This window comes from Eublepharis macularius, chromosome 3 (assembly GCF_028583425.1).
Source record: "Eublepharis macularius isolate TG4126 chromosome 3, MPM_Emac_v1.0, whole genome shotgun sequence".
NCBI classification, from domain to species: domain Eukaryota; kingdom Metazoa; phylum Chordata; class Lepidosauria; order Squamata; family Eublepharidae; genus Eublepharis; species Eublepharis macularius.
Genome location: NC_072792.1, coordinates 183322342 through 183347632, shown reverse-complemented (window position 1 = coordinate 183347632; position 25291 = coordinate 183322342). Strand labels below are relative to the sequence as shown.

General features: G+C 44.7%; 1 protein-coding gene across 1 annotated transcript; it reads right to left on the bottom strand.

Moving 5' to 3' along the window:
• Positions 1-5677: 5677 nt before the first annotated feature.
• On the bottom strand, positions 5678-20179 carry LOC129326342 (galectin-1-like). Its single transcript, XM_054974497.1, has 4 exons — positions 20087-20179; positions 7963-8045; positions 7106-7265; positions 5678-5824 (listed from the first exon to the last, which is right to left on the bottom strand). Exons 1-4 carry the CDS (start codon positions 20177-20179, stop codon positions 5678-5680), a joined length of 483 nt encoding a protein of 160 aa, XP_054830472.1.
• Between the last annotated feature and the right edge of the window lie 5112 nt (positions 20180-25291).

Below are 25291 nucleotides of genomic sequence, written 5' to 3'. Positions count from 1 at the left end.
GCGCAGAGTGCGTGCGCATGCCGCCGCGGGTGCCAGAACCTCTTGCACCGGCCCTGTTTATATACTGCCCTTCAGGATGACATAACGCCCACTCAGAGCAGTTTACAAAGTATGTTATTATTATCCCCACAACAACAATCACCCTGCGAGGTGGGTGGAGCTGAGAGAGCTCTGAGAGAGCTGAGACTGCCCCAAAGTCTCCCAGATGGTTTCAAGTGGAGGAGTGGGGAATCAAACCCGGTTCTCCAGATTAGAGTCCGGTGCTGTTAACCACTACACCAAATTGGCTGTCTTGCTCTGAAGTAATAGCAACTGGACTGGAATGAACAAGGATTCCTATGATAATGCATCTAACATGAAGTGCTCAGAGAAAGGGCTGCAAGCACTCTTTAAAAACATTAACAGGTGTGCAGACTATGTAACATGGGCAGCCCATTCACTCAACCTTGGAGTAAAGGCAGTGTCTACTGTACCTGAAGTTGTTGACTATCTTGGCATTTTACAGGAGCTATGTTTTCTATTCTGGATCTCCACGAAGATAGGGAATTTTAAACTTTTAAAGAGTAAAGTGTAAAAAGAGCCCCGTGGCACAGAGTGGTAAGCTGCAGTACTGCAGCCCAAGCTTTGCTCACGAACTGAGTTCGATCCTGGTGGAAGCCGGGTTCAGGTAGCATGCTCAAGGTTGACTCGGCCTTCCATCCTTCCAAGGTCGGTAAAATGAGGATCCAGCTTCCTGGGGTAAAGTGTAGATGACTGGGGAAGGCAATGGCAAACCACCCCGTAACAAAAAGTCTGCCAAGAAAACGTCATGATGTGACGTCCCCCCATGGGTCAGTAATGACTCGGTGCTTGCACAAGGGACTACCTTTACCTTACCTAAGGGCCAAGCTACAAGTGACGAATGGCACTTGAACAGCAAGTGGATTGAGTGGAGGGCAAGTGAACAGGGAGAAATACACTTGCTGTTCAAGTGTCATTCGTCACTTGTAGCTTGGCCCTCAGTGTAACTAGATGGTCTGCACAATATGAAGCATTCTGGGAAAATAAAAATGGATATACAGGTATTTTACAAACTCTCAAACATATTTTGAAGACTCAGAAGAGAAGCTGGAATGTAAACAAGATGCAAAGAATTTATACCACAAATTGGGAAAGTTGGAATATGCTATTTTAACAGTTGTTTGGGAAGAAGTTCTTGAGCTTTTCAACAAAACAAGCAAGAAACTCCAAACCCCTGGTTTTGCTATATTTGAAGGTTATCTTCTGCTATTGCCTTTACTTTTGTTTGTCAAAGAACTTCGTGAAAATTCAGCTGATTGGATTGCACACTATGAATCAGAAACAAAAGGTTTTTGTGAAGATATCACCTCAGGTTGTTCTGATGTTACCAAGAAATTTTCAGATGGAACGAGTGCTAGGGCTTCTTTAAAAGAAGCGGAAAAATTTAAGCTAGAAGTTCTAAATCAACTCTATGACTGCTTGGTAATCCAGTTAGGCAAGAAGATTGACCCATTTGAGCAGATTGCGAAAAGGTTCCTCTCAGAATTGGTGAACAATTCTGAAATTGATGAGGACAATAGTAAACATATCATATCGCATTACAAAGATGATATTGACCACAAATTACTAATTGAGGGCCAAGCTACAAGTGATGAATGACACTTGAACAGCAAGTGTATTTCTCCCTGTTCACTTGCCCTCCACTCAATCCACTTGCCGTTTAAGTGTCATTTGTCACTTGTAGCTTGGCCCTGAGCTATCAGTTCAAAGAATATTTACACCTTAGGAAATCCCAAAACACGTAATCTAAAATGCAATGCGCAGAAGTTCTTCAGCTTATTTGTGAGCAACACCTGATTGAAGTGTTCCCTAATATTGTGCTTAACCTGTACTCGACAATGCCTATCACTAGAGGTGGGCATGAATCAAATTACGAACCAAAAGAATGCACGAACCAGGCCATGGCCGCCATTTGAGGGGCAGGGAGGCCATTTTTGGAGGCAGAGAAAGCCGAAAATGGCCTTCCCACCCCTCAAATGGCTGCCGCGGCCACCATTTGAGGGGCAGGAAGGCCGTTTTTGGCCTCCTCCACTCTGTGGGCCCACGTGGCAGCAGAAGAGGCTGAAAATGGCCTTCCCGCCCCTTGCGGGAGGAGGGGGAGGACACCACAGGCCCGCAGGGCAAGGTAAGTGTGGGGCTGGGGCTGGGACGGGGGGTAGGGTTTGGGCCATTCTCTTTAAACTATCAGCTGGCAGGCAGTGACGGGGGATCCCCCCTACCATCTGCCAGCTGATAGTTTAAAGGGACCTGCCACTTGCAAGGCAGGAAAGGGCCCTTTAAACTATCAAGTGCCCCCTTTCCCTGCCGCTGCTAAGTGGCTGGGAAGGGGCATTTAAACCCCACGAACCACAAACTGGTTCATAAACTTGCCCCAGTTTGTGCCAGTTCATGGTTCCTGGTTCGTGAAAATCCATGAACCACAAACCTCATGGTTCATTTTTTGGTGTGGTTCGTGCCCATTTCTACCTATCACAAGCTGTGAAGCAGAAAGGAATTTCTCAAACCTTTTCTTTATAAAGAACAAGTTTCAGTCTACCATGATGGAAGAGTGCTTAAATTCTTTATGCCTATTATCTCTAGAAAATGACATTGCAAGGAAGCTTTCATATGACAAAATGGTATGTGAATATCTTGCTAGAAAAAACAGGAAAAAGAGTATTTTGTAAAATGTGCTTCATGTAGTATGTATTCTCATAGTTATCTAAAACAAAAGATTATATTAACTGTGCTCTTTGCTATGTTTTATTTTATCATTCTATCATGCATCATGCATGTATACGTTTCCCTAATTTTCATCCCCCATAACAGTGGTTATCCAGAACTCGTTGCTGGTGGGAAGGGGCTTACTGTATGGCCCATTTTTATGGGCTCCACCCCATTCTCTGCCATTTGGGCCTTGAGGTCCTTGCAAGGGCACCAAGGTCCTTTGGACCTTGTTGGATGTTGCCCTATTGTTGCTAGTTGGGCCCCCGTAACAGTTCAAGCTTCAGGGCCCCACAAATGTAGATCCACCCCTGAGTCCATGTAAATAACTTGTAACGAAATAACGAACAATGATATACATGCATTAAACCAACAAAATGTAAGTGTTCCCCTCCTCAAGAATAACATATTGAGTATGAAAATTTCACTTTTCTTCCAATGGGAGAGAATCTTAAGGCAGTAGCAATTCCAGTTCACAACTCTTCTTTCAGCAATAACAATTCAGTACACAACTCTTCTTTCAACAACTCTTCTTTCAGCAGTAAAAAATCAGTTCATGATGCATTGCGAGCTCCATTCCCATTTTGTGCTGATCTTCATCAGAGTTACTCTTATCTGCAAACAGAATGTACTGCCAAAAACAATCCCACAACTCTAAAGCTCATAATATATATTAGCAAAGAAGAGCAAAAATTCCTCAAGTGCATCAATACGTATTCAATGCACTCAATTCAATTCCAAGTGCATCAACACATATTGCTTATCTAACATGAAACATTGTGTGTCGATATTTTCTGGTTAATAAACGTTTGCCTTATCTTTTCCCCCGTTGGCTGTAAATGCTGAAGAGCTGGAAGCCAAGAACATTCTAGAGCCATTAATTATTGTGACTCCTGCGTTGGAGATGAATGTTGACAAGGCCAAACTACAAGTGACGAATGACACTTGAACAGCAAGCGTATTCCTCCCTGTTCACTTGCCCTCCACTTGCTCTCCGCTCAATCCACTTGCTGTTCAAGTGTCATTCGTCACTTGTAGCTTGGCCCTCAGAGACCCCTTGTGCCCTTGTTCAGCAAGGCAATGGAGATCTTGGTGTTTGACCCAACTATGTGTTTTTCATCACTGGAACAAGAAAACCCCCAGTGTGATTTCTTCATTTAAGACCCACTTCTTTCTCTCTTTTGGGACCCTGTAAGTTCTTCCACCAGGTATCAAATGCCAGCAGAGAGCCATGCTGTTGTGTTGTGGCAAAAAGTAAAACAGGAGTTGTATGGCACCTTCAACAGATTGATGGAAGCTCAGCTCTGTGGTTTTGAGGGTGGAAGGTGGCGCTGAGCTTCACACACCTCTCCCCATGGTGCCTATGTGGCAGCATTCTCCTGGAAGTCCCCCTTGCAGCCACCCTACAGTTTCTCCTTTCCTTCAAAGAAAACAGGCTTTATATTTGCTCTGGAGTAAAGGAGAAACTAAAGACAGGAGCCAGACGAGTTATGCACAGATTGGCCTGAAGTTGTCTGGATGCTCCCTTCACTGCAGGTGCTTCTTGCTGTCCATGCAGGGGGAAATTCTGGTGTGGAAACAGCCTAAGATTTAAGTGGCACTGAGATACACCCCGCCCCCCTCATTCTTCACAGCAGAGCAGGATTTGAACCCCTTTCACTTGAACACTGTCCCCTTAAAAAAACACTGCTTATGCTAAGCCATTCAGAGTCGTAATTAGACAGTGGCCATTTCCACACACGTTGAATAATGCACTTTCAATGCACTTTCGCAATCCTTTGGAAGTGGATTTTTTGTTCCACACATGGAAAATCAGTTTCAAATGTTCACTAAAGAGTATTGAAAGTGGATTATCCAACGTGTGTGGAAGCAGCCATGGGCACGAACAGCATTACGAACAGAAAAAACCCACAAACAGCCAATTCGTCTGTTCACGAACAAGCCATTCGCGAGGCTCCATTCTGGTCGTTGCAAGCCTCGTTCGTTGCCTTCGTCAGCCATTTGTGAAGCCAGACAGTCTGGGGCCTTTCAATCAATTCCCCTGGCAACGGCAGGGACTGAACTCTGTCTGAACTCCTGGCTTTCCTTCTGGCTTTAACTCTTCAAAGTACTTCCAGCAGAGAGTCCCGTTTTTGCCACTGTGAAGAGAAAATGACAACAAAGGGAAGGACCCATGGATCATGCCTTTCCTGGGGTGCAATCTCTCTGAAACTTTGGGGGGGTATCTTTGGAGGACAGTGAAGACTATTTCCCCTGCAAATTTGGTGGGTATTGGACATTGGGAAGGTCAGTTTGTGGGGTGTTTAAAGGGCCTTGCCCCTTGCAAGTGGAAGGAAAGGGCCCTTTAACCTATCAGCTGGCAGGCGGCAGGGGGGATCTTTAAGGAGCCACGAACAATGAACAACTAACATGTTTGTGAACAGGGTCATGTTCGTTACGGTTCATTGTTCGTTGCTGTGGATGGCAACAAACAATTAACAGCTTGTTCGTTTTTTTCCCGTTCGTGCCCATGTCTAGTCGTAATCCCTCCTCAGTGATTTTGAACATTTGCTAAAATTCAATGTGTTTATATACCACAAACACCTGTGTATTTAAGCAGAGGTAAGGCCCATTACGTTTGATGGGACATTTCAAGGACTGTTGCAAGCCTCACATATATTTTCTTTATACTTATCTCAATAAACTCAGTTCTCAAGGAAAAAAATGCATAGGATCAAGTTGCTGCAAGCCAAGAGAAGCTAGGCAAAATATCACCCAAACGGTATTTGAATGTTATGAGCAAGTGCAAGGGCTCCAGAAAGAAGAAACAGGTCTAGAAAGACGACAAGCTCGGACGGATGTCAAGAAGGAAATCCTAGTTTATTTGTAGGTTCATTTGTAGCCTGAACAGAAGCACTGGGTAGCATAACTGAACTCATTTGATGTCGATAGATTGGACCTCGAAGTCTCCTGCCGCTGAGATGTACTCGACATAGTCCAGGTTTATTTGTCTTTTGAAATCAAACCGATGGCCGTCAGGATAATTCACTGTTACCTCACCGCTGTTTAAGGTGAAAGTGAGCTGAGGAGGAGAGATCAAGATGTTAGCCAACTGCAGTTTTCTTGGGGACGATAGATACTTGTTCTCACTGGCAGGGCAGTTTATAGAAGGCAGTGACCAGACCACACAGAGTCCTGCCTCAGGAGCATCCATATGTCCGGGCTCCTTATGTAGAGCAGTCTCTGGTCATATCTCCTAAGTTGGAAGCTACGGCAGCCTATCTTTCCCAAGATTCCTGGACAAAGGCCACTCCCTAACCAGCATTTTACAACCAGTGAAGTGCCTGACCCGCACTGCCAAGCCTAGCCCGATTTTATCAGCTTGGAAGCTAAGCAGGGTTGGCCCTGGTGAGTGCTTGAAGGAGAATCTGCTAAGGAAGGCCAGGGTTGCTAAACCAAGGCATGCAATGGTAAACGATGCTGGTTCGTCTCTTGCCTTGAAAACATAAGCAGGGGTTGCCATAAATTTGTAGCAACTTGACAGCCCTTTCCACCTCCACCAAGAGCAGGCAACATAATTCCTAGGGGAACGAGGGCCAACCTACATCTCACAGTTGTTCACACATTTCATCTCAGTTCCTCAACCTGATTTTCATTCACTCAGTCACATATCAGTTTCCTGCTGGGAACTCAGTCCCCAAATGGGGTTTGGGCAATTTAAAGGGCCCTGCCACTGGCAGGTCCCTTTAAATTATCAGCTGGCAGGCAGTGAGGAGGGGATCCCTCCCCTAGCCGCCGGCAGATGGAAAGGTGTATTTAAACCCCAGAAACCACGAACCATGAATTGGTTCGTAACTGGCCCCAGTTCCATGCCAGTTTGTGGTTTTTGGTTCGTCGAAATCCACGAACCATGAACCTCATGGTTCGGGGTTTTTTTGGTTCATGCCCACGTTTACTCTGTATTGGATTCTTGCTAATACTATATCTTTTAAACTTGTATCTATTTACCCTATGGCATTGTTTATGGAAATGTCCTTGATATTGTATTGAAATGTACTTGATACGGATTGTACTAATCTCATACTGTGTAATCCGCCTAGAGTCTCAGTGAGAAAGGCGGACTATAAATGACATAAATAAATAAAAAATGGCAGCTCTGAAGGGTGGGCTCTATGACATTACACCCCACTGAGGTCCCTCCACTTTCACAAGCCCTGCCCACCCCCAAATCTCCAGCAGTTTTCCAATCTGTAGCTGGGAATTCTAGCATTCACTGAATGTGCCATGCCCAAGGACACCTCCCTTCCATTTTGGAGGCAGCCATCACGGCTTCTCCCTCAAGTCCTTTCCATTTTCCACTCACCTTGGTGATTTCTCCCTGCTTGAATGGGAACTGATGATCACGCGTCTCTGAACCCCACTTTCCATCCTTCCTGGTATTATACACAACCACGTTCTCGTCAAAGCGAGGGTTAAAGTGAATCAGCACGTTCGAGTTATCTCGGCCCAAGTTGATGGCAAATCTAAAAGGAAAGGATACACAGGCAACACGTTTAGGCCTCTGATGTAACAGGAACTGAAATAAAACAATTCACGCAAACACTCTAGTTTTCTCTCTGTTTCTACTCTGCGGCCCATCCAGTTCTGAAGTGTAGCTGCACCGGGCGACAATAAGCATTTAGTATCCAGACATAGCCTTTGTGGTGGGTGGTGGTTCGGTTTGTATTGTAAATATGCCTGACTGCTGGGAGTTCTGGAGTAGTCAGGAGGAAGAGACCACAGTTGAGGTTGGAGTTCAAGCAGAGGAAAAGACTGCAGTCTTACTTGGGGGCTGAAGCAGGGGTAGAGGAAGGAAGGAAGGAAGGAAGGAAGGAAGGAAGGAAGGAAGGAAGGAAGGAAGGAAGGAAGGAAGGAAGGAAGGAAGGAAGGAAGGAAGGAAGGAGAGAGGGAAGGAAGGAAGGAAGGGTGGTTTGTGCCTTGGGTGACTGGAGGAGGTCGCTGGCCATGCCCCGTAGACTATGGGTCTCACCACATGAGACAAAATACACTTGAATCACACCGGTAATTTGAGTGTATTTTGTAATTCAAGTGTATTTGAGTGTAATTTGAGTGTATTTTGTCTCGTGTGGTTTGACCCTACTTATGGGAGGCAGAACCCAGCCCATTTCTAAAACCTGCCCAGAACACACACGTGCCTAGTTTTAACCCACTAATACAAACCTCTTGGCTTCGGGCGCCACCTTCCCCTTCACAAAGACGGAATCGCTAACTCCGACCTTCTTCAAGTTGGTGACGGTCAGTTTCTGAAGGAGAGGGAAAGCAGGAGCATTATTGGTAGGTGGGTGCTCTCTAGCCTGTGGACAACGTGCCTACACCCATTTCTCTAGGAGAAAGGTTAAAGATTTCTGGCCCCAGAAACACCATCAACCGAAGAGGGACCTTCTCCATCCAACTATGCAAGCAGATGTCATCCTGCAAAATGTGACATCAGATATAAAAGCCTTTTAGTGCTCAGGGTGCTGCAAGGCCATTGTCCCCCCCCCCAAGACGTCTGCTAATGAACTGTTGTAGATAAGTCATGCTAGTCCTTTAGCGAGGAGCATAGAGGACAAGCTGTGCCCCACCCCAGATAGAGGAAGAGGGCCATCTCCTCAGCAATCCCCTCATGTGAGACAACCAGCAATCTTCTGTAGTAATTCAAGACTTCCATTTTGTCTCAGAAAAAGAATTCTGGTAATAAAGCTATTGTGCGGCACTACCTGAAAACACACAACACTGGAGGAAATACCGTTGCTGGCTTTGTCCAGTACTTCTGCGAGAATCTGTCTAGAAGTTTCATTACAGCAGCAGATTTTTACTTCGGCAATAGCAGACCAAGGCCTCAATGCTTCTGAAAACCTTTACCTAGGAGGAAGCACCACTGAGGAAATATGCTTTGAATTCCATTCGCTCCCCAGGTACTGCTTCAGAGTTGCCCCGTTACCATTCCTCCAACTGAAAAGCATTTTTGTTCTAATAACCCACTCCGCCTAACCAAACGACAAGGATTACAGATCAAATGCACTAAGCTAAGGACCATCCCTACAGACTATCCACTAGACTGTCTTTTAATAGACAACTTACAGGTTCCATTGCTAAGTCTGTAGAACTTCCACTTGGGATCGATAAGGCTCAACAAGGCAGCTTCCAACCGATACTCTGCAATGATGCTTTATTGGGCTGCCTGAACTTTAAATAGAGGCCTGGAGCCCGCCCTTTCTCTTTCCCAACCAATCAGACACCAGGTTGTAAAATCTGTAAGAGATCCTCATCTGAAACATTTTGGCTTTCCACCTTATGAACTCAAGCCAGTGTTGCAATACCTAAATGTGTACCACACTGTTAGAGTTACAGATAAAGGCTCTTTAGGGGATGCAAAGCTACACACTACCACCTAGTTAACAACAACAACAACATTCGATTTATATACCACCCTTCAGGGTGACTTAACACCCACTCAGAGCGGTTTACAAAGTATGTCATTATTATCCCCACAACAAAACACCCTGTGAGGTGGGTGGGGCTGAGAGAGCCCCTAGAAGTTATGACTGATACAAGGTCACTCAGCTGGCTTCAGGTAGAGGAGTGAGGAATCAAACCCGGTTCTCCAGATTAGCGTCCTGTGCCCTTTTTACTGCTGTTGTGGAGTTAGGGGTACACAGAAGACCTGAGTGCGAGGGGAACAAGACTGCATTCAGTCCAAGGAGGCAGGTTACTTCAGAGGTTTCCTTTCTCAATTGCAGGGCTTTGGGGTCCAGAACCTTCGGAGAAGATTGGCTCACTTACTTTGGAGCCCACATGGGAGGGATTTTCAAAAGATGCCATTTCTATGGGTATGTGTGCATGCCCAACAAGGCAGGGATCCCTTGACATGGGGGGGCAAACATCCAGGGGTGTTGGCATGCTACGTAGCAGGACTCCAATGCCTACTTCACTGGGTAGTTGGAAGGAACAGCATGTGCTTCCTAACCTCAACTTCCCAGGTGGGGCAACATGCGAAGGGTTGCCAGATGGTTTCAATCCAAATACTGAACACACTTCATGAGAGCTGCTGTAGCATAGTGGATAAGTGGCGGGGCTCTGAGCCAGCACTCTGCTGGTTCAACTGTTACAACTGCCATGAGCTCAGCAGGTGGCCTTGGGTGAGCCACTCCTCTCAGGGTCAGAACACACGAGACGAACTTCACATGAAGAGCGCACTCAGGGTCAGGACACATGAGACGAACTTCACGTGAAGAGCACTCTCAGGGTCAGGACACATGAGACGAACTTCACTTGAAGAGCACTCTCAGGGCCAGGATATACGAGACAAAGTTCACATGAAGAGCACTCTCAGGGTCAGGACACACGAGACGAACTTCACGTGAAGAGCACTATCAGGGTCAGGACACATGAAACGAACTTCACGTGAAGAGCACTCTCAGGGTCAGGACACACGAGACGAACTTCATGTGAAGAGCACTCTCAGGGCCAGGACATACGAGACGAACTTCACGTGAAGAGCACTTTCAGGGCCAGGACATACGAGACAAACTTCACATGAAGAGCACTCTCAGGATCAGAACACATGAGACAAATTTCACGTGAAGAGCACTCTCAGGGTCAGAACAAACGAGACAAACTTCATGTGAAGAGCACTCTCAGGGTCAGGACAAACTTCAACTTGGTCCTGTAATTTTTGCTGAGGATGATAGTCTTAAACCCCACCCCCCTCCGAGCAAAGTGGATTTTTTTGCAAAGAACAGCTGTTCAACTGAAGAGATTGTCTTTCAAAGAGATTCTCTCAAAGAGGGACTGATTCTCTTTCAAAAATCCAATTAGCTGGTTTTGCTTCAGCTCAGAGATGGCGGTGGGGTGGGGGGAATCCGAGGCGCAATTCCCTGCTGGGAGAATAAGAATCAGAGGGACGGGATTTCTCTCTCGCTCAGAAAAAAACCCTCAGCTTTTCCTGTCTCTTGTTATATTATTTTCCAACCCCATCCCAAATCTCAGAGGATTTTTGAAAGAGATTGTGTGTGTGTTAAACTCCCCCTCCCTCCCCAGCTGAGAATCATGTTGAGCGGATGGTTTTTTAAAACTACAATTCCCAGGGTTCATTGCAAGATTTGACACAGGCCCTTTTGTATCGTGTGTTTTGTCCCTCAGCCCTGGCTCCCCAGCTATATTGTGAGGATAATAGTAAAAGTGACTTTGTTCGTCTCTCTGAGTTGGGCACTCATCTGTCCAGAAGGGTGGTCTTCTTCTTGTTGTTGTTGATATTTACTTACACTGTGGTACATCTGTACATTTTATATGTTTATAAATCAATAAAATAAAATAAGAAGAGGGGGACCCACAAGAGCTTGCAAGGGAGGGAGGGGAAATTTAATCCCCCCTTGTCAGATTCTTCCCCTCCTTCTGGCCCCAATTCCCCCCTCCTTCCTCCCTTGCTTTGTCCTCCTCCTCCTGGTAGCCGAACTTCTACCACAAGGCCACGTGTCACAAATGCCACCCAAATGCCAGTGCTATTCATTTCTATTCATTTATTTATGTGTAGTCCGCCTTCTCACTGGGACTCAAGGAGGATTACACAGAGTAAGTCAAATGTAGTCAGATGGGACATCCCATAACCAATGCAGTAGGATTTGGATTTGTCGAAATCTGGAACCAACCAGAAATGTGAAACAGAGTTGAAGCAAAGCCTAAGAGTTAACAAAGCACATTAACTGAGGCCAAACATTTGATAGTAGGAGCAGTACAAACTATAGACCGTGGTACTGACCACGGCCCCTATCCCTTTACCCAAGTAACTTTCTGAACCATTTTGTTACAGTGCACCTCTATTACCTGTGTAGAAAAAACCTGAATAATTCATTTTTGCAATGTTTTGCACATGCACAAACATCGCTCGTAATGTTCTGGGGGTTTTGTTTACCAAATTCTATTAATTTTTGTGCAGAACTCTGACTGAGTTGTGGTCATGGGGTCTAATCTTATAGTTGTAGCCTAAATCTGAGATGCAGTCATGGCTGGTTCCACTGAGTGCGGAATTTTTTAAAAAAATTCACACAGGCTGTTAGAAATCAGCAGCGCATGACATGGGATGGGTTTAGCATGCTTTTTCTTAGATAGAAAAGAGCCCAGTAGCACCTTTAAGACTAACCAACTACAGGAGCTACTGAACTCTTTTTCTATTTTGCTGCTACAGACTAACACGGCTAACTCCTCTGGATCTTTTTCTTAGATGTCCTGCTTGGCACCAAACCATAAAATTGTTGACTTAATAAACTGTTGAAGTTACCTTATTCCACACTCTTGGTCTATCCAGGTCAGTGCTGCCTACTTTGGCAGTCAGAGTGGTTCTCCAGGGTCTTTCTCAATGTAACCCTTGCCCACTAGAGGGAGATAGACAGTTGGGGTATTCCTTATAAGGAAAAAAAGGCACAATTTTCCCTGAGAGACTGGAGGGCCTGAAGCGGCAGGGAGAAGCCCTCTCTCCTCAGAAACGCCCCTTTCTATGAACTCTCTATTAATGTTATAGGTATGAGAATTTCTTATACTTATTATTGGAAGAGAGGATTGTGTTTATATTAATTGGCTGTTCATTTGTAATTTGATTATTGTTGGGACTATTTGAAATAGATATTATATGTATAATTTTCCCTGAGAGACTGGAGGGCCTGAAGCTTCAGGGAGAAGCACTCTCTCCTCAGAAAAATCAAAAAGAGTCCAGTAGCACCTTTAAGACTAACCAATTTTATTGTAGCATAAGCTTTCGAGAATCAAGTTCTCTTCGTCAGATGCATGATCCGAACTGGTCAAATACAGAAGAGGAGGGATGAGAGGGGAGAAAGAAGGGGACATATATCACAAGGGGACAGAATGCAATTAGCGTGGAGGCAGTCAAAACATTCCTTTGCTTGGAAATGTAAACATCTCCTTTTGGTGTGCAGTCAGTTTGCCGTATTCATTTGTAGCAGTGAAAGTATCCAATTCCTATGTAGTATAAGCCTTCGATGACCACAGCTCTCCCTGCCAGCTGCATCCGACAAAGAGTACTGTGATCCCCAAAAGCCCACACCAGGCGTCACTGGGCTCCCCCAGACCACGCCTCTGTAAAGGGAATCTGTTACCTGTGATAATGTGATAACCATTCATAGTCTCTATTCAGTCCCCGCTTGACAGAGTCAAATTTGCATATGAATTCCAATTCAGCAGCCTCCCGTTGGATTTTGTTTTTGAAAGGTTTCTGTTGAACCACAGCGACCTTTAAGTCTTTGGTGGAATGTCCTGGTAGATTGAAGTGTTCTCCCACTGGTTTTTGGACGTTTCCATTTCTAATGTCAGATTTGTGTCCATTTATTCTTTTGCGTAGAGGTTGGCTGGTTTGTCCAATGTACAGAGTTGAAGGACATTGTTGGCACATGAGGGCATATATCAGATTGGAGGATGAGCAGCTGTAAGAGCCAGAGACAGTGTAGTTGATGCCATTGGGTCCTGTAATTGTATTCCCTGGGTAGATATAGGGGCAGAGCTGGCATCTGGGTCTGTTGCAGGGCCTGGTACCTGTGCTGGTGACTCTGCTGGCCGATTCATGATTGTAAGTGAGAAGTCGTTTAAGATTGGGGGGCTGTCTGTAGGCAAGGAAAGGTCTTCCACCCAGGACTTCTGAGAGAGAGGTATCATTTTCCAGGATGGGTTGTAGCTCACTGATGATACGTTGGATGGGTTTGAGCTGGGAGCTATAGGTGACAACCAGTGGTGTTCTGTTGTTAGTTCCTTTAGGTTTGTCCTGGAGCAGACTGTTTCTGGGTACTAGTCTGGCCCTGTTGATTTGTTTCTTCACTTCATTTGGTGGGTACTGTAGTCTCAAAAATGCTTGTTGTAAATCTCTTAAGTGTGAGTCTCGGTCGAGAGCATTGGAGCAGATACGGTTGTAATGTAAGGCTTGGCTGTAGACAATAGACTGAGTGGTATGTTTAGGGTGGAAGCTGGAGGCATGTAGATATGAGTATCAGTCTGTTGGTTTCCGGTATAAGGTGGTATTTATTCATCCATTATGTAGTTGTACAGTGGTGACCAGGAAGTGTACCTGTTGTGTAGAGTGGTCCAGGCTTAGGTTGATAGTAGGGTGAAAGTTATTGAAGTCCTGATGAAATCTCTCAAGGGCTTCCTTCCCATGGGTCCAAATGATGAAGATGTCATCCAGGAATCTTAAGTATAGTAGTGGTTCCAGTGAATGGGAGCTGAGGAAGCGTTGCTCTAAGTCCGCCATGAATATGTTAGCATATTGTGGTGCCATGCGTGTGCCCATGGCTGTGCCATTAACCTGTAGATATAAGTTGTCACCAAATTCGAAGTAATTGTGAGTGAGTACGAAGTGACAAAGTTCAGTGGCGAGGTGTGCTGTGGTTTTGTCCGGGATAATATTCCGTATGGTTTGCAGTCCATCTGCATGTGGGATATTGGTGTACAAGGCCTCCACATCCATGGTTGCTAGGATGGTGTCATCTGGTAGGTTGTCAATGGACTGTATTTTCCTGAGGAAGTCAGTGGTGTCCCGTAAGTAGCTGCGTGTGCTGGTGGCATAGGGCCTGAGGATAGAGTCCATGTATCCCGAGACTCCTACTGTGATGGTGCATTTTCCTGAAACAGTCGGGCGTCCTGTGTTACCTGGTTTGTGGATTTTGGGTAGTAGGTAGAATCTTAAGAGACTTAAAGGTCGCTGTGGTTCAACAGAAACCTTTCAAAAACAAAATCCAACGGGAGGCTGCTGAATTGGAATTCATATGCAAATTTGACTCTGTCAAGATGGGACTGAATAGAGACTATGAATGGTTATCACATTATCACAGGTAACAGATTCCCTTTACAGAGGCGTGGTCTGGGGGAGCCCAGTGTCGCCTGGTGTGGGCTTTCGGGGACCACAGTTCTCTTTGTCAGATACATCTGGCAGGGAGAGCTGTGGTTATCGAAGGCTTATACTACATAGGAATTGGATACTTTCCAAACAAACACGGCAAACTGACTCCACACCAAAAGGAGATGTTTACATTTACTAGCAAAGGAATGTTTGCGTTGCCTCCACGCTAATTGCATCCTGTCCTCTTGTGATATATGTCCCCTTCTTTCCCTCTCTCCCCTCCTCTTCTGTATGTGGCCAGTTTGGATCAGGCATCTGACGAAGAGAACTTGATTCTCGAAAGCTTATGCTACAATAAAATTGGTTAGTCTTAAAGGTGCTACTGGACTCTTTTTGATTTTGCTACTACAGACTAACACGGCTAACTCCTCTGGATCTATGAAGACAGATTTAAATCATGATTTAACCCAGGTGGCTGTACACATTTTAAATAATGGATCCATCTAGCCTCCCACTGTAATAGGGGCCAAATCCACACCTCCTTTTTGTTTCCGCACCTTTTTCGCAAGGGGCGCACTATTCATGCAGATACTCACATGCTTTCCCATTCCGCATGTTCCCCGCCATCACTGTGCCACTATTGCGCCTTTCCTCAAAACCACGTGATATTGGCTGAAATCCGTTTTCTCCCCTTTTTTTTCACAGTGCATAAAGGTCGGTATGCCGGTAAACCAACTGTAGTGAGCAGCGGTTTGCACGGGAAAAGGAACGGTCACCGGAGTCAAGATATCGGTATACTGGATAATTGACCCTTTAAAAAAAAAAGGGAAGTGACGAACGCTGTCAATTCTGATGGCGGAGGATGGAACCGCCCACTGTGATGCTTTACTCAGTGGCGTGTGGAGAACTGATTGCACCATAAAGACGCAATGGAAGGGTGAATGTGACGATGCACAGCATGGTAGCAGCATGAACCCGATTGCCACGACTGCGAAAGATAAGCGGATGGTGAGTGAGTGTGGATTCGGCAAGGGTTCAGCTAACTGACTGCATTGTTCTTTTTGAAGCCACCTGCAAAACAGTATATTTAAAGTCCTACTCCCTATGATTCATGGCTGCAAAATGGTTGACTAATGGGGCATCTGCCACCCTGGTTTTAATTCTCAAAATGTGTTCCAAGAGATAAGATAATGAAAATGACTGTTTAAATTAATACAACAGAAACAGTTCTGTTCCATGTTCTTCAATGAGCTGACTTTATTATCTCGGTTGTCCTTCCACCTACATTGGATTTAGTGTTATTTCTACAGTTGGCCAGATTGTAGTGCAATACTATGTATGAAATTTGTTATATTACACTTGTAATTTATTGAATATTGTTAATTTATGCACTGTGCCACTTTATATGCTTAACAATAACTTTATATATTTTTGAAATATTCTGTTGTTCTTTCCCTTAGATGTGGATTTCCACTCTGACAGTTAGCGTTCTGGTTCTAAGGTTGCTTCTCTTATTGGTGAGGTACGTTTTCTGTGAAGCCATGTCCAGTTACCAGGGCATTTTTTCTTATTCAGAAGAAGAAAAATCTAAGATTTTCTCTAGCCTCAAACCTAAGAGGCAGGATGTTACTGCCCCCCCCCCCAAGGAGGACTGGGAAACCTTATAATTCTTACAGTCCAAACCTATGAAACTGGAATTACATGCCTCTACCCTGTATGAGTATTACCAGACATAACAGATTCCAAGAGAAGCCCAGGGCTTTTTTTCAGGGGGAACGTGGGGGGAACGGAGTTCCGGAACCTCTTGAAAATGGTCACATGGCTGGTGGCCCCGCCCCCTGATCTCCAGACAGAGGTGAGTTGAGATTTCCCTCTGCACCACTGCACGGAGGGCAATCTAAACTCCCCTCTATCTGGAGATCAGGGGGTGGGGCCACCAGCCATGTGACCATTTTCTCCAAGGGCAACCCACTGAGTTCCACCACCTCTTTTCCCAGAAAAAAAGCCCTGCAGAAGCCTCCAGGCATGTTTGCAGATAGGGAGGATTTTAAAACAAAGTGGTCACCTATCCTCAACAAGTGTTAATTTGATCTCATGGTATTAATCATTGACATGTGTCAACAAAAAGCAGTTACAGTCAGTAATGAGGCAGATAGGGTTAAAGATCTTTTGCAAAATACAGTCACTAAAAATGAATTCAACAGCCAGATTGAAGAGATTGAAAAAGCGGGGAGGGAATTTAAGAGATCAATCAGTGATATTAAAGCCAAGAAATTCAAACGGTATGCCCACGATTACACTAAAGGGCATGTCTATTCTTGGTGGGACCAAACTGGTAACACAAGAAAGAGACGGGTTTCCTGGGCGAAACCATTAGAGAGGATGTCAGACACCACAGATCCTTCTGCCCCCGATAGTTCAGGTGATGTGGGTCCGAGCTCTAAACAACTTAGGAGTCAAGCTATATTCACAGGCTCCAAGGCAGGATCCACATTGCTCTCTTCTTCTTCTTTTTTGGGGAAAGGCAAAGGAGGGGACTGCCCTCCATACCGAGGCAGAATGAAGAGTCAGTGTTTAACCTTTCATCACACCATCTTAGCCCAAGGGAAATGGTGATCTTGGGTAAAGGCTTATGTCCCCACCCCTTCCTGTCGTTCTTTTCAAACAAGCTTAGACTTGTTCAAACTTCTTAGATCCATTAAGTTGAAGTCTTTCTTTGCAGACCACCCAACTGTTTTGTTATCTACCCAGAGTATTAAAGCCAAATCTACGTTTATCCCCAATGTAATTGACCCTAGGATCGAAACCTTTAATCTTTTGGTCCATAACGATGTTTTGAACCTGGAAAATCATCAAAAGAAAAGGGTCTGACACAACTTATCACGAAGGGATCATAGAATTATTACCGAATTAGACTCGGACCCCAGCATTACTATAAAACAAGCAGACAAGGGAGGGGGGATAGTTGTCATGGATACAGAGATGTACTTGCAGGAGGTGCACCGACAGCTAAATGACAGAAATAATTATTTACCAAATAATGAGGATCCAACAAAAAAGATAGTAGGCCTTATTAAGATCGTAGCTGATGAGGGCTTATTGGCCGGACAAATTTCGGACAGTTTACATAGAGCTCTGATTAACCAGTCACCTAGAGTGCCGTTTTTTTTATATATATATATATATATTATTCTTTTTAACATCTAAAACAATAAACTACAAAAAACTACAATAGTACAAGGGAAGGGAAAGAAGGGAGAATAAGAAGAGGGGGAAGGGGGGGTGGAAAAAAGGGGAAGGCAACTTACAAACACTAAACACTACACTTCAATGCTTTCCCTTCATACTGCCATAATTAAAAAAATAGCTTAATAAAGTAATGATGGAATGGTTGATCTTACAAAATACAAATTACAGTTCAAATTAAATCTTTTTCCCCCCTCTGGGCCTCGGACGCAGTTCTCTCTGAGCAGCTACAGCCGCAGCGCTCGTTGCCTCCCCCCTCGCTTCAGGCTTCGGATCTTCTTTTTTTTTGCTTGATGTCTGGCCCAAATTCTGGATTTTTGTCCACAAAATCCCTTAGCTGATCTTCCGAATTAATCTTGTAAGCTTGATCTTTATAACTAAACCCGATTCCTTCCGGAAATAGCCATTTGTACTTTATGTCACGTTCCCTCAAAAGAGCAGCCAGCTTTTTATACTTAAATCTTCTCTTCCGAACTAAAAATGGAACGTCCTTCAGTATCTTGACTTTATTTCCTAGAAAGTCCAACTCCGCATTATATGAGTTATATAGGATATTGTCCCGGACCCTCCTGGATGAGAACTCAATAACGATCTCGTGAGGCAGCTGCCGCTTCATTGCATATTTTGAAGATGCCCGACGGACTCCCAAAATGGCGCTTTTTACTTCTTCTTTAGTTGCCCTCGCGGGTGACGCTAAAAGTTCCGAGGCAAGATCCCACAAATCCTCGTTTTCCTCCTCTTTAACATTCTGGAGACGCAAAATGGTCTGTGTTCGTTCCACTTGCAGCCCAATCAGCTGATTTTCCACCAACTTTAGCTCCTTGTTCGTTGCTCTCATAAGTGACGCATTTTCCCGAGCAGACTTCTCTGCCCCCCCACTACTTCCTTAATGGCTTTCACATCGCTCTCAATTAAGCCCACCCTTTGATCTGTTTCATTCAGCTTGTCAACAAAGGGCTTTATGGCTTCAGTAACCGATCTTTTCACCAGTTCCTCGAGCGACTCGCCTCTTCCCTGCAGGGCAGCCGAAACTGACTTGCCCAAAGCAGGACTCTGTTTTTTTGCTGCCATTTTAGGGGGGGGACCACCAATCTTCCGAGACTCTGCGAGGGGGGAAAAATCCGAATCTTCTAAGCTTCAGATCCCACCACTCCTTCACATGCGCTTGTAGTAACAGAAGGGATTCGCTTACTTACAGGCTTCCGCCTAATCCTGTTCTTTGCCGTTTTCCATGGCCCGGCAGCACACGAGGTGCCGCGCACTTCTGCCGGCCTCCATAGGGACAAACGGGCAATTTACCCCCTGCCTCGATCTGCCAGAGGGCTCTTCCCGTCGCGTCCCGGACCCAGACTTCCTCCCTGGGAGCCCTGGGGGCTAACCTTTGCAGATCAGCCGCCCGGTCAGGGTGCTCGGCCGCTTCTTCTCGGACCTGCCGAGAGGAGCGTCCGACATGGCCGCGAAAATGAAACCGAATCTAGAGTGCCGTTTTTTTTGTATCCTGCCAAAGATTCACAAAAGATCCATCCGCCCCCTGGAAGACCTATTGTCTCAGGGAGCAATTCTGTCCTTGAGCCCCTTTCTGTTTACATAGATTCCTTTCTCCAACCCTTTGTGAGAGCGGTGCCATCTTACATGAAGGATACTAGGAGTTTTATTACACAGGTGGAAGGTAAACATAAAGGGAGCAATCAAATCTTTTTGACACTCGATATAACATCACTGTACACCTCGATTCCATTAGAGGGTGCCAGAAGGGTAATAGCGATCTATTTAAATCAAAGAGAGAATCTTGTCCCCACAACAGCCTTCTTATTGCAACTTGTAGATCTTATGCCTGAGTATAACTATTTTCAATTCTTGTGCTAGTTTTATTTACTAATAAAAGGCATCACTGTGGGATGTGCAGCTGCCCCCAGCGTCGCTAATCTGTATATGGTGCACTTGAATGATGCTTTCATTTTTGATCCATCTCATAATCCTTTTCATAGTAAAGTAATTGTTTATCAGCGTTTTATTGATGATCTTTTCACCATTTTGGAGGGAACAGATTTGATTAATGACTTTGGTAATTGGCTCAGTTCTATTGACTCTAACATACATTACTCTTGGGAGGCCAGTATACATTCTGTAAATTTTTTGGACGTGACTGTTTACCACACTGAGGATGATCGGATAGGAGTCAGACCTTTCAAGAAGACAACGGACCGCAATACTTACCTTGAGTATGGTTCTTTTCACCCCAGGAGTCTTAAGGCTAGTATTCCCTTTGGGCAATTTTTGCGGCTGAAACTCAATTCGACGAACCCCCATGATTACCATAGGGAGAGTCACATGTCGTGCCAATCTTTTCTTAATAGGGGATATCCAGCACATATTTTGCAACAGTCTCAGGAGAGGGCTGAAAATATAGGAAGAGAGGAGTTATTTAAGATCAAAGACCGTGTGCCTGATACACGAATTAGACGGGGTTTGGATTTTACCCACTTGTCGAATGTCATCAAAAGAATAGTGTATAGACGCTGGCACATTTTACAGGACCTCCCCGGCTGTGAACATCCCCCAAACATTGGGTTTAGAAAGACACAAAGCTTAAAAGATATGCTAGTACATTCTGATCAACGAGTTGTGGCAGAGCAGCCTCCTATCACGGTGGGGCATTTTCCTTGTGGCGGATGTCGAGTCTGTCACTTGTCTTTTTCAGAGAGAGAAATTTGTGTTAATGAGGGTACACACAACATAAAACTGAGATCTTTCTCGACCTGCCAGACAGAGGCATTTGTTTATTTGGTTATATGCCCATGCAATAAATTATATGTAGGGAATACGATTCGTCCTGTCAAGGTTCGTATATTGGAACACATTTCAAGAATTAAAAACAGGGTGGCAGATGCCCCATTAGTCGACCATTTTGCAGCCATGAATCATAGGGAGCAGGACTTTAAATATACTGTTTTGCAGGTGGCTTCAAAAAGAACAATGCAGTCAGTTAGCTGAACCCTCGCCGAATCCACACTCACTCACCATCCGCTTATCTTGCGCAGTCGTGGCAATCGGGTTCATTCTGCTACCATGCTGTGCATCGTCACATTCACCCTTCCATTGCGTCTTTATGGCGCAATCAGTTCTCCACACACCACTGAGTAAAGCATCACAGTGGGCGGTTCCATCCTCCGCCATCAGAATTGACAGCGTTCGTCACTTCCCTTTTGTTTTTTTTAAAGGGTCAATTATTCAGTATGCCAATATCTTGACTCCAGTGACCATTTCTTTTCCCGTGCAAACCGCTGCTCACTACAGTTGGTTTACCAGTATACCAACCTTTATGCACTGTGAAAAAAAAGGAGAGAAAACGGATTTCCGCCAATATCACGGGGTTTTGAGGAAAGGCGTAATAGTGGCACAGTGATGGCAGGGAACATGCGGAATGGGAAAGCATGTGAGTATCTGCATGAATAGCGCGCCCCTTGCGAAAAAGGTGTGGAAACAAAAAGGAGGTGTGGATTTGGCCCCTATTGCAGTGGGAGGCTAGATGGATCCATTATTTAAAATGTGTACAGCCACCTGGGTTAAATCATGATTTAAATCTGTCTTGTTACCTATAGGACATGGGTTGTTGGTCTTTGAGTATTGAATGCCCTCTGCTGGTGTGAATGGTAATTGCTTGGGAGGATGTATCTTTAATAGTTCTTCAGGGTTTTTGTGGGGGATGTTCCCTTTAAGAACATGCTTTAAAAGACAGCTTTCTGTGTTAATGATTTGCGCATAGCCAAAAAGATCAGGGTGCGCCGTCCTGCTGCCTGAAAGACTGTAAGCAGCAGTGTAGGTGAGCTATGTATATGCATGAAATGATTAGAGAATATTGACACTAAGTGTATTGAAATTGCAGCTGTACTATTTATTGTATGCATTTTGTTGTAGCATTTGGAGATACATGGGGAGAAGGTCTGTTGACCTCGGATGCAGTTTGGAAACAAGCGTTAGCAATGACCGGTTCCTTGCCGGGTCTTCGGTCCTGGAAGTATATCATCTCCTTGTTCCACCTGTAAAGAGATAAGATAATGAAAATGACTGTTTATGACTGATCCCAGTTGGGATCAGGAGCGAAGCACGTAGCAAAGCCCACCACCTGCCTTTGCCTGTGTGGATTAGACAAGGAGCAGGAGGTAATGTAAAAATGCATACAATGTGCAAACAGTGCATTCATATACTCTAATTATCTCAAAGAATGTCCTTTTCTCACAGTCCAAACCATGCAGGGAACTCCATGCCCCGCTCCGATCCTCTTAGGAACAAGGCAAGTACTCCGTGGGTAGAAGAGACCGTAAGTATGAATCACTTATGATCCTTAATATATTTGACGTCTTTTCTTCTCTTTTCTTTCCGTACAGGTGTCTTCCCAGATGTTATTTGTAGCGTCCAACCAAAAAGCAGCCCTAACTGCAACCGGCTAAGCGGCAGATTTCGTCCTCATGACTTCCTCAGGGGCTGGTGGACCACTAAATCAGATGCAAAAGCAATAAAATATTTGAAATAAACCATTCACATGTCCTCCAGTCCATGTACAATACCAGCAAATACTTTCATATGTACAATTCAAGATCATAGTCACAATCATACATCTTCAATTACATAGTTTTATACATCACCCTACCAGATGTGACTTACCCTGTACTCATAAACGTCTGTCTCACTACCCAAAGAGCGACACATGTATCAGTACTCACGTGTCGCTCCAAGTATCCTATTCTCTTATGTACAGATGCTCACTCCCTTCCAATTAGCAAGAAACTGTTTCATAAAGATGCAGTAACCTCTCTGAAGTTTTTTCCAATTTCCTTATCAAGCCTAACCGAGGAAACCTTGATAAGAAAGTTCATTATTCAAACCCCTTGGTTTTAAGCTTTTAAATGATAAAATCCATTCAGCCTCTTGTCTTAATAGTTCTTTAGGGGTACAGTAAGACGGAGCCAGCCGTGCAACAAACAAACCGCTACTTTAATTTCCACCGCAGTGCGAGGAGCATCCCGGAAGTGTTGTGTCAAAGGAGCTTCCAACACTTTGTTCCTTATTCTGGAAATATGTTCCAGAATTCTGACCTTCAATGGTCTGGTTGTATTACCAACATAGATTTTTCTGACATGGGCAGATTAGGAGGTACACCACTGCTGATGTTTGGCATGTGGCAAAATGTCTGATGCTGACATTCATCTGTGCAGTAGGAATATTTAAGGAATCTCCCTCAATCATATATGGGCACATGGCACAATGGCCACATAACTATCTCCTTCACGTTCCTGGTTATCCTATAACTAATACCTGGTGGGACTCAGGAAAGCTCCCACACTTGATTTTTTGCAAACTGCAAAACTGAAATATTCAGGAGGGCCTTTTCACTTGTAAATTTTTTTTAATTTACAAAACAAGTTTTCAGCCATATGGTTCTCCTAATAGTATAGGCATAACAAATGTCTTAAGCAAACTAAAGTCTGCCCTTTTTCTTAAAAATATTGGAAATGTCTAGCAGGTCAGACCAAATTCTTTACAAGAATCCAAGCAATTGGGAGGTGGTATATGGTCTACTTGTAACTGACCAGTCGTCCACAGGTGGTCATAATTTAACTTCTGATCATCCCTGTCTTAAAGGAATGGCCGTAATATGCTTGGCTGGAGTGCAGATAATAAAGTTACTGAAAAGGTTATCTACAGAGGTAATAGAAACAAAGCTTGCCCTTTGCTACCTATGTGCTATATTCTGGCTGGGTTCTGGCAAATGATACACAGATAGTTCCATTTGGTTGGAATGGCCACAACTCTATTGATTACAGCCAGATGGGAGCATTTGCACATGGGCAGCAGATCCTTTTGGGATCGAAAGGCCTCTTTGCTATTCGATGCATCACACCATAACACCCCAGCCCAATGCTGGCCTATGGGGCGGCTAGTGGGGTTCTGCCGCCAGCACTGCTGGCAAGCCCTTGCCTCCCTTTTCCTCAGGGGTGAGCCACTCAAATGCCCCACTGATCCCTTAAGGATCTGGCCCAATGCCTCCAAACCCATACAGTTGTGACAGGCCCACCGGCCATCCCGTTGAAGTGATGGGTGGGTAGGAAAGCGTCCTGCTCCTGCGGGAAAACCTCTGGAATGGCACCTCGGAAGAGGCTTTCTGCTGCTTCTCCTCTTCTGTCACCATAACATGCCTCCACCTCAGCCTCACCCTCGGCAGCAACACAGCTGCTGTAAAGGAGGTCTGTGGAGGTAATGGAAACAAAGCTGGCCCTTTGTCACTGAATTGTGGTGATGTTTATAGGAAGCTTATAGCTTGTAGGAAGAATTCAGGCTTGATGTTTTCTGTTGTAGGTGATGTACAAGTGGATGAGCTATATGCTAGGTCTACAAGCTTATAGCTTGTAGGAAGAATTCAGGCTTGATGTTTTCTGTTGTAGGTGATGTACAAGTGGATGAGCTATATGCTAGGTCTTGGTGTCAACTGAGCCAAGCAGTAAGTACAGATGCGTTTTGTGCCCTACACTTGGTTGTGGATGAAATTGGATCAAATTATGGGCTGTTTTTGACAACTGTTGAGAAATTTCATTTGTTCCAGAATACGGCGGCAAGTTTTTGCCAGGTGCTGGATACAGGGATTATATCTTCCCAGTCTATCAGTCACATGGGGGGCATTATGTACCGGCTGCACTCAGATTGTTTAAAGCCAAACCATTGGCCCAATTAGTATATGGACCATTCTTGGGGCCACCATCCTCCTCTTTCTCTCAACTTGAGAGATTGCAGTCCAAATTCCTTAGAGCCCTATTACAAGTGCCCAAATGCATGCCTAACTCATGGTTAGACTGGAAAATGTTAAAGGTAGAGGCCAGACTCACCATCCTTTTCAATTTTCAAATGGCTGTCAGGAAGTCTAAACCCACAAGGTCTGCTCCCTCTGTTATTCCAAGACAAATTTCAATCTAATTGGCAAAAGGCGACTCTGAAATCCCTGGGAAAATTGGGTCTTTCCCCTCAAAGTTTGCTAGTCATGGGGTTAGACCGAGCAAAATCACTCATTAAGCAGAGAGTGACAGACATTGAAAGACAAACAGATTTACTTAGAGCACCAGGTTTTATTTCTTCAGACACTACTAAATATATTGCCGCTCCTGCAGCCTATTTTTACTTTCTTGAATACAGTAACTCCAGAAGGGCATTTACTTTAGCTAGAAGTTCAACTCTACCCTCTGCCGTTCTGGAAGGAAAGTTTAAAGCTGTCCTTTACTCTCTTAGGCTTTGCTCCTGTCCCCTAAGAGAAATTGACTCAATGGAGCACAGCTTCTTCAACTGCTCAAGTCACAGTAAAATTAAAGCGGAAACCATCAGTCCATTAGTAGAAAGATTCCCTGGAAGTTCAAATAAAATCACACTTGATTA

What these genes read in the sequence shown, in the direction of transcription:
- LOC129326342 (XM_054974497.1), bottom strand. Translation starts at nt 20,179, where the DNA reads ATGGGGGTTCGTCGAATTGAGTTTCAGCCGCAAAAATTGCCCAAAGGG. An exon ending in GTGGCGCCCGAAGCCAAGAG is followed by an intron (nt 7,266 to 7,962) that starts GTTTGTATTAGT and finishes CTTTCCTTTTAG; the next exon opens with ATTTGCCATCAACTTGGGCC. An exon ending in AGCAGGGAGAAATCACCAAG is followed by an intron (nt 5,825 to 7,105) that starts GTGAGTGGAAAA and finishes TCTCCTCCTCAG; the next exon opens with CTCACTTTCACCTTAAACAG.